A 9459-nucleotide genomic window follows, 5' to 3' on the forward strand; every position below is an offset into this window, starting at 1 on the left:
ACTGTGGAGTGTGCTTTTGGTTGACTCAAAGGACGATTTTTGTCTGTGCTTCTGACCATCTGGTGCCCTGGTGCAGCCAGAACAGTCTGGAGCTCAACTCTCTGAAGACAGTGGAGATGGTGGTGGATATTAGAAAGAGCACAACCCCACCCTCCCCCATCATCCTTCCTGGGCACCATCATCTCCCAGGACCTCAAGTGGGAGCTGGAAATCACCTACCTCACCAAAAAGGCCCAGCAGAGGATGTACCTCCTGCGGCAGCTGAAGAAGTTCAGCCTGCCAAAGACAATGATGGTGCACTTCTACACCGCCATCATTGAGTCCATCCTCACCTCCTCCATCACCATCTGGTACGCTGCTGCCACTGCCGGGGACAAGGGCAGGCTGCAGCATATCATTTGCTCTGCAGAGAAGGTGATTGGCTGCAATCTTCCTTCACTTCAGGACCTGTACGCCTCCAGGACTCTGCAGCGAGCAGGAAAGATTGCAGCTGACCCCTCCCTCCCTGGACGCAAACTGTTTACGACTCTCCCCGCTGGCAGGAGGCTGCGGTCCATCAGGACCAAAACCTCTCGCCACAAAAACAGCGTCTTCCCGTCTGCAGCTAGCCTCATCAAGAAGGCCCGAGTCCCTCGCTGATTGATACTCCCCCCTTTCAAGTAATACAAATGTCTCATTTCATGCACAAAGCTGGCACATTGCACATACTTCTTGTCAATTGTTAATCCTTGTTGTTCTATAATTTTTGTATTTTGTCCATTTATATATTCATCTACACAATACTCTCTTCCGTTGCAATACGTCTTCACAACACAAACCCGGAATAAGGCACATGTAAATATCTGCCACGTTGTATTATTTTTCTCTGTTCTTTTTATTATTCTTATATAACTTGCATTGTTTATTCCATATTTTTATATTTCTAGATTTATTTATGTCAACTGTATGTTTGTCTACCTGTAGCACCTTATCACCAAAGCAAATCGTATGTGTAAAACACTACTTGGCAATGAGCTCTTTCTGATTCTGATCCCTGCTTTGACATGTACAAAAACCTGGAGGCCACCTTCACCTGCTTCCCAGCAAGTCGCTTACATTTGTGCACATAACTAAAAGTGGAACAAAGCTATAAATAAGTCTGTATTTGACACACAAAGTTCACTTCAGTGTCCTATGAGAGGTTGTTTTTTTTTCACATCTTGTATATAGGCAGTTTGGTCAGGTTTAGGCAAGAAAAACTACTTGGTTAGGTTTAGGAAATCGCCACAGGCTTCACGTAAACCGAAGCAAACGCAGGACTGAAGCATTGTTTGTTCTCAGGCATCTTGTTGTATGTTGCACGTCTTGGTATTTGATTGTCTGTAACCATTTAAAGTTTTCTCCTTCAGTCTGCTGCAACTGACAAGGAACATATGCTGCGTTCAAGGCATCTCGGAACTGGGAAATTTCCGACCTCCAACTAGAAACAGTACTTTGGAACGCCATTTGAAGTCGGATATCCTACTCGCGAACTCGGAGAAAAAATATGTACCCGAGTAGCACGAGTAGCAGCCGAATGACGTCGCACAACAATGGCAGCTCCCGTGGAAGCACACATTGTAAATGGTAAAGCGGAAACTAAAAGGCAAAGTAAAGTATTCAAATAAAATAATACATACTAGTCTCAAATAGTAAAACTTGTTCTGCATGTAAAGTGATGTAGAAATATTTTGTCAGTGTAATTAGGTAGCTGCTTACAGTAAACAATATCTGAAAGTCATCTTCTGTATCCAAAAGTTATTGAGGAAAATGTTAAAAATGCCCAGAAATGTGAAAACATTTGGAAATATAGCCTAAAACTTTTGCTGACTTTTGAGGATTACCAACTGATGTAGCTAGAAGGATGCACAGTTGACGAGTAACGTGTATTTCTCACTTGTTTTAAATAAAATGGCCATCCTTTTAATTAACACCGAGTGCACTGTTGAGGGTTTAACTTTGCATAAATTACATTTAGCGTCTTGCACCACCATGCAACTGAAACGCTTTGTATTTCAACTTGGAAATTTCCCAGTTCCGACCGGTCTGGAATGCAGCATCATTCCAGGTTTTTTTATTGGTGACTAGTTTGCACAGAGAGAGGCAGGTCTTTCCCCTCAACACAATAAATAGCAGGTGTGTGTTTCACTGCAATCAATTCAACTCAACTCAAGCCAGATCTTCTAAACACCATGCTCTGCTCCAGACTCTGCACCACCCTGTGTAAGTACGCAACTAACTTACTACAAGGTAGATTTAGTCATCATTTTTCAACACAGGGTTGTATAATGAGATTAAGTTGTAGTTCCATTTAAGCTACTCACAATTTATATTCTGTAGATGAGTGGATAAAGAACAAGTCACACCAAAAAATGCCTATTTTGCATGGTGCAGTGCTGAGATTGAGTTTAGGGGTCTCACTGGGGGAAGAAGCTGCTCTGTAGTCTGGCTGACAGCAGATACTTCTGTATCTCTTGGGTTCTGGACTCTGCGCAGGCACTTCAGCTCCCCTGTGAAAGATTTTAGTGTTTCATGGTGTTACCATCAACTCCCAGAACATTGCTAAACTGGATTTACACAGAAGTTACAAGACTAATAAACATGTTTTTTTTTCTCTTCCAGTGCTGGCAGCAATGTGTTTGCTTATGAGAGCAGGTAACTGGATGTTTTTGCTCTTTGTCCACTGGTCACTTTCATTTCCTGACTTCACTAATCGTCCTTCTCTCTCTGCCTTGACTATACGCTCATCCTTAAAACTTATTCCACAACAAGTGTGTATTTATTCCAAAATGCATGACTCCCAGAACAAATTTTTCATTCTAGGACTTTCTAGAGCCACCGTTGTGGACCCCTCGTCCAAGGTGAAAGTGATCACATGTGATGACGACGTCCAACGCCTGAGCTGTGGTATGACTGAACTCAAAAGTTTGTGTTTTTAAGGCAACAAGCAAAACAATTTAGTCCCCTGTAAGTGCACTATTTTCCCAGTTGAAGTCTTTTGTGTTTTAATGAAAGTACTGTAAACTGAACAGATCACATTGACAGACTAACACTGTCAGTTTCGGACTTCTGTTGACAGTATAGAGAGACCAAGTTTTGCTCTCTGACCAAGTTTGTTTCCCTCTGGTGTGTAGCACCAAAAGGAGTGATCAGTGTGCAGAATGCTGTGTATGGACGTGCAGACAAGGCGACCTGCAGTAAGGGCAAATCTCCCCAGCAGCTTGCCAACACCAAGTGTTCTCTGCAGGTCACTGTGGATATGGGGAAAAGGTACAATTCAAAATTAGAATCTGGCACCAGATTTTATACAGTCATGGTCACCAGAGGATGAATCCTTCTGTGGTGGGTTGGTGATGGCGCAATGCATAAGACACATGCCTTTGGTGTGAGACCTGGGTTCAAGACACTTAACCCCTAGTTGCTCCAGACATGTGTAGCAATTGTAAGTCGCTTTGGATAAAAGCATCAGCTAAATGATGTCCTTCACACACCGGCAATTCAAAGCATGGTGTAAATTGCTTCACATAGTATATATTGTGAAAGCTAAAGCCTTTTTCTTCTTCCTGCAGATGTAATGGCAAGAGGGTGTGTGACATAAACCCAAACATCTTCCATGCTTCTGATCCCTGCCATGGCATCTACAAATATCTGGAGACCACCTACACCTGCCTCCCAGCAGGTGACATGCACGTAACTAAAAGTGAAGCAAAGCCGCAAAGAAGTGAGTGCAACATGTCTAATGTTAATCTTTACTTTGACAGTCGTCAGCGTAACATGCGAGGACTCTCCGGCAACGCTGCAGTGTGGTAAGATCACACTTTCTCCTTCGTATTTTCGGTGGATTAAGGTGTTGCGGTTCAACACTGATACTGACCATCTCCTCCTCTCTGTCAGATGCAAAAGAGGTTATATCTGTCTACAGTGCTCATTATGGACGCCGTGACTCCACCACATGCTCTTCCCAACGACCTGCCTCTCAGCTCCGAAATGTCAACTGCTTAAACCCCACGAGCAAAGTTGCTGAAAAGTACAGCTGCCCTCTCATCTTGTTAAACAATGGGGATTAATATCATCCACATCTTTCTCATGTGACATCCCCATTTACTGTATTCACTCTGTATCCGCAGGTGCAATGGGAAACACAGCTGTACTATCAAAGCCAGCAACTCAGTGTTTGGAGACCCCTGTGTTGGCACTTACAAGTACCTGGAGGTGGCTTACACATGTAAAAGTAAGTACTTGAAAGGCCCTGTTGGGATGTTTCACTCCACTGAAGCTGATCTGTGGTCGTGTAAAGCAAAATATTGGTAGGTTAGCAGACTCCTGCTTATACATAAAACAAGGACATGCCATTCGGTGAGGTTGCATTAATTCTTCAAGTGGAATGGGGAAAAACTGTCTATATTGTCACGATGGCGGCAGTAACGGAACATGTTTGAGCTCTCAAACTTCATCGGTCTAATGTCTTGTCTCTTGTTTTGCAGAGCGTGGGAATTAAACAACAAAACATGGCAATGTACGGCGTCAGCGGATGCAACCAATGAGACTTTGAAATTCCAAATGGAGCATATAGCCAAAAGTATCTGGACAGCGGCATATTAAACTGTTGTTCACCATCTCATACTGGGCTAAGTGTCCAAATACAGTTGCTCCACAAATGACTCAAAATGGGAACAAAACTTGCTTTAATAAGCCTTTGATCAAGGAATTGCCTCTTCTGTTATCATCTTGTGATGCACAAATAAAATCTGCCTCGCCTCACCTTGTGTTCTGGTTCATTACAATAAATGATCAAATGGTATAGTTCAGTCCCAGAGCTAATATTATTTGTGTTGCAATAATTTTTAACTTGACGTGGTGGTAAAAGCAAAGATCTGTCTCTGCTGTTTGAAATGCAACTAGCTTGTATCGGCCGACTGACTTGAACCTCAAATCTCTGGGATTTGAAGAAGGCAGTTGAAGCACGCAAACTCCAGAATATTACTGAACTGGAGGCCATTGCTCATGAGCAATGGGCCCGGATTCCTCAGGAACTCTGCCAGAATCTCGTTTGCAGCAGGTCATAACGGCAAGTACTAAAAATGCTTGACTTTTGAGACTAGAGAAGTCAGAAGTTGCATTTTCTGCTGAATTTGGGGAAACCACTTAAAGCATTGTTGCGCTATCTGAATTGCAAACAGATGAAAGTCTGTAGATTCGAGACTGAGATGCGATTTTAAGAAATCTTTAGTGTTTGAGCATTAAACACTCTAATTCCTGCATTCTGATAAATTTTTCTGCACTCGATGGTAAATGTTATGTAAAGAGAAACACAAAATTCAAGTGGCAGGTGACAATTCAAACTCCTAATGCTACCAGAATCTCAGTCATTCTGGGCCGCTATCAGCTTATATTGTGTAGCCCCTGGAATTAGATGCCACACAGGACACAATTACTTCAGGGGTTCTTGTAGCTCCAGGTTTATTTCTGACCACATGTACAGAGTCTTTCCCGTAAGCAGCTCAAATGCTGAATTTTGTAAGTGTCTCTAACACCCAAAAATGTTAGCAGAAGGAAGAGGCAAAATAAACATGGTGGAGCAGCTCCATCAGAGCATCCACCCTCTCCTGAGAGAGGAGTCCAGTACCACGCCAACATAGGTGAGTCTCCGGGAGGGGAGAGGAGCACTCTTCTTCCAGTTGACCGTGAAGCCCAGGTAAGACAGGTGTTCGACTAGCTGGGCCGTCTGCACCACCCCTCGTCCCGGGACGGCGCCAGCAGCAGGTCGACCAGGTAAAATAGGACCCTGATGCCAGACCGCCGCAGCGGCTCCAGGGCCGTCTCGACACACTTGGGAATAACCGAAGGGCAGCCGGTTGTATTGGTACTGGGCGCCCTGGAATGAAAACCGCAGAAGTTCCTGTGTCCGGGAATGACGGACACATGAAAGTACGCGACCTTCAGGTAGATGGAAGAGAGCCAGTCTCCCTGGTGCACACACTCCATCAACTGTTTTTACTGTTAACATGCGAAAAGGTCTCACCATAATTGCCGTGTTGAACAGTGACAGGTCCAGGATGGGCCTCACACCGCCCGTCTTCTTCCTGACCAGGAAGTAGCGGCGTTCTGAGCCGAGGAGGAGAGCACAGTCTCCACAATCCCGGCGAAGGAGGGGGGGGTGCGAACTGCAGCCTGTGATCCCAGCGGATCAGGCTGTCCATCCATCTGTGCATCGAGCAGAAAGCGAGCCAATGCTGAAAAGGTCAGCCTGCGACATCGAAGCCATGCTGCATGAAGGCCGCACGGCCAGCTGCAGCTGGTCCACGCGGTGTGACGGCAGCCACTGACTTCGTAGAGACGGTGGCGGGCCGAGGAGGAAATATTCTGCTTGTGGCATCGAAGCCAGACTGCATGAAAGCCATCCGACCAGCTGCAGCCTGTCCGTTATGCCACTCACCTGGTGAGGGGAGGGAGGCAGGGGCTCATCGGCGCGCCGCTCGCCCGCTAAGGGAAGAGGGCGGGGGAGGCGTACATGTGGGCTCAGGCCAGCCACCTGACCATTTCAGGGAGGGGGGCAAGGGGAGAGAGGATGTGCAGCTTTGTAGCAAGCCCAGGCTGCTTGTTAGCCGTTTGGCTAACCCACAGCTGGCTCACACAATGTGTTCTGTAGTTCCAAGAAACACAATTCTCCCCAGCGTCACTGTCGCCTGCGATGCCTAACGTGTTTGGCACACACTTGATGCCATATATCACACATGTACAGTGCACAACACAGCTTGTCACACAGCGATAACACTACACGCAGGGTTGTGTGTAGTGCTATCCTGTCCTGTATTATCTAAGTATTGCAACACAAGTTACTTGAGATATACAGAGAGCATCATGTACCCCTCTCACAAGGGGTAAACCCAATAGCGATAGCCTTAGAAGGCGAAGCCTATACGAAATAGAACAACAAAATATGTTATCATAATTATGCAGATGACACACACATTGATATAACTATATCGCCATGTGACTATGATCCCATACAAGCGCTGAGTAACTGTATTGAACAAATCAACAGTTGGATGTGCCAGAATTTTCTTCAGTTAAACCAAGATAAAACTGAAGTTATTGTTTTTGGAGCCAAGGAAGAACGATTGAAAGTCAGTGCTCTGCTTCAATTGGTAATGTATACAGGTGCAAAAACACCTGCAATGGCCTTTAAATGGTCTCTCAGTCTAGTTCTGTAGGCTACACAATCATGGGGAAGACTGTCCAAAAGACGACCATTGACACCTTGCACAAGGAGGACAAGACACAAAAGGTCATTGCTAAAGAGGCTGACTGTTCACAGAGCTCTGTGTCCAAGCACATTAATAGAGAGGCGAAGGGAAGGAAAAGATGTGTTGGAAAAAAGTGTACAAGCAATAGGGATAACCGCACCCTGGAGAGGATTGTGAAACAAAACCTATTCAAATATGTGGGGGAGATTCACAAAGAGTGGACTGCAGCTGGAGTCAGTGCTTCAAGAACCACCACGCACAGAAGTATGCGAGACATGGGTTTCAGCTGTCGCATTCCTTATGTCAAGACACTCTTGAACAAGACACAGCGTCAGAAGCGTCTCGTCTGGGCTAAAGACAAAAAGGACTGGACTGCTGCTGAGTGGTCCAAAGTTATGTTCTCTGATGAAAGTAAATTTTGCATTTCCTTTGGAAATCAAGGTCCCAGAGTCTGGAGGAAGAGAGGAGAGGCACAGAATCCACGTTGCTTGAAGTCCAGTGTAAAGTTTCCACAGTCAGTGATGGTTTGGGGTGCCCTGTCATCTGCTGGTGTTGGTCCACTGTGTTTTCTGAGGTCCAAGGTCAACGCAGCCAGGAAGTTTTGGAGCACTTCATGCTTCCTGCTGCTGACCAACTTTATGGAGATGCAGATTTTATTGTCCAACAGGACTTGGCACCTGCACACAGTGCCAAAGCTACCAGTACCTGGTTTAAGAACAATGGTATCCCTGTTCTTAATTGGCCAGCAAACTCGCCTGACCTTAACCCTATAGAAAATCTATGGGGTATTGCGAAGAGGAAGATGCGATACGCCAGACCCAACAATGCAGAAGAGCTGAAGGCCACTATCAGAGCAACCTGGGCTCTCATAACACCTGAGCAGTGCCACAGACTGATCGACTCCATGCCACGCTGCATTGCTGCAGTAATTCAGGCAAAAGGAGCCCCAACTAAGTATTGAGTGCTGTACATGCTCATACTTCAGGTTCATACTTTTCATGTTCATACTTTTCAGTTGGCCAACATTTCTAAAAATCCTTTTTTTTGTATTGGTCTTAAGTAATATTCTAATTTTCAGAGATACTGAATTTGGGATTTTCATTAGTTGTCAGTTTTAATCATCACAATTAAATGAAATAAACATTTGAAATATATCAGTCTGTGTGTAATGAATGAATATAATATCCAAGTTTCACTTTTTGAATGGAATTACTGAAATAAATCAACTTTTTGATGATATTCTAATTATATGACAAGCACCTGTATATGCTGCCGTCATTTCAGCAACACGTGGACATTCGACAAGGAGAGAAGACACTCTTGACCTTTGTTATGGCAATGTTTCAGACGCATACATCTCAAGGGCTCACCCTCTGCTTGGCTTCGCAGACCACAATGTTGTTTTTCTACTTCCGCATTACAGACCGGTACTGAAAAGTCACAAGCCGTCGGAGGACGCAATTACAAGGCTCACTGGCCTGCATGGACTGGGACATTTTTGATGTCAATCTTGATGCGAGAGTGTCATCACAGACTACATCAAATTCTGCATCACTATAACCATACCAGTTAAGACCTTCAAAACAATATCCAAACTCCACACCCTAGATAAATCATCATATTAATTACAGTTTCAGGGAAAAACGGAAAGCCTTTCAACAACAAGACTGGGCCTCACAAAAACCATCAACCGTCAAATAAAAATGACAAAGCACAAATGCAAAGAGAGACTTCAGAGCAAGGAATTCAGACAACTAGACACTAAACAGGCTCTTCTCTCACAAAAGATAGAGAACACACTAACCAGACCATGCTGATTGCCATAGACGTCAAACTCCAACCGGACGGCATCCCCGCGGGTGCTGAGAGACTGTGCCATGGAGCTCTCTCCCATTCTAAATTCCATCGTCACAGAATTCTACAGGACTGCCTCCATACCCACCCTGTGGAAACATCCACCATCATACCAGTGCCCAAGAAACCCCGCCCCTCAGAATTAAATCACTATCGGCCGGGTGCACTCACCTCAATAATAATGAAGTGTTTTGAAAAACTGATTCTCAACTGTATCCTTCCAATTGTCGGACCACAATTGGATCCTTTACAGTTTGCCTACAAGGCCAAAAGGGGACAGAAGATGCAGTGGCATGCCTTCTGCAATAACTACTACAACACCTTGAATCACTTGGGAACT

At 44.8% G+C, this 9459-nt stretch overlaps 1 protein-coding gene across 1 annotated transcript; it reads left to right on the forward strand.

The window, feature by feature from the left end:
* The first annotated feature begins 2166 nt into the window (after nucleotides 1-2166).
* On the forward strand, nucleotides 2167-4779 carry LOC119912982 (L-rhamnose-binding lectin SML-like). The gene is made up of 9 exons (XM_038732280.1): nucleotides 2167-2241; nucleotides 2641-2673; nucleotides 2842-2925; nucleotides 3153-3288; nucleotides 3588-3697; nucleotides 3780-3824; nucleotides 3913-4045; nucleotides 4146-4249; nucleotides 4503-4779. Exons 1-9 carry the CDS (start codon nucleotides 2211-2213, stop codon nucleotides 4514-4516), a joined length of 690 nt encoding a protein of 229 aa, XP_038588208.1. The 5' UTR covers nucleotides 2167-2210; the 3' UTR covers nucleotides 4517-4779.
* Nucleotides 4780-9459: the final 4680 nt, after the last annotated feature.

Source organism: Micropterus salmoides, unplaced genomic scaffold (genome assembly GCF_014851395.1).
Source record: "Micropterus salmoides isolate LMB-PRFRI ecotype aquatic unplaced genomic scaffold, ASM1485139v1 Ms_hic_scaffold_2, whole genome shotgun sequence".
Lineage (NCBI taxonomy): Eukaryota > Metazoa > Chordata > Actinopteri > Centrarchiformes > Centrarchidae > Micropterus > Micropterus salmoides.

What these genes read in the sequence shown, in the direction of transcription:
- LOC119912982 (XM_038732280.1), top strand. Translation starts at nt 2,211, where the DNA reads ATGCTCTGCTCCAGACTCTGCACCACCCTGT. An exon ending in CGTCCAACGCCTGAGCTGTG is followed by an intron (nt 2,926 to 3,152) that starts GTATGACTGAAC and finishes TCTGGTGTGTAG; the next exon opens with CACCAAAAGGAGTGATCAGT. An exon ending in TCCGGCAACGCTGCAGTGTG is followed by an intron (nt 3,825 to 3,912) that starts GTAAGATCACAC and finishes CCTCTCTGTCAG; the next exon opens with ATGCAAAAGAGGTTATATCT.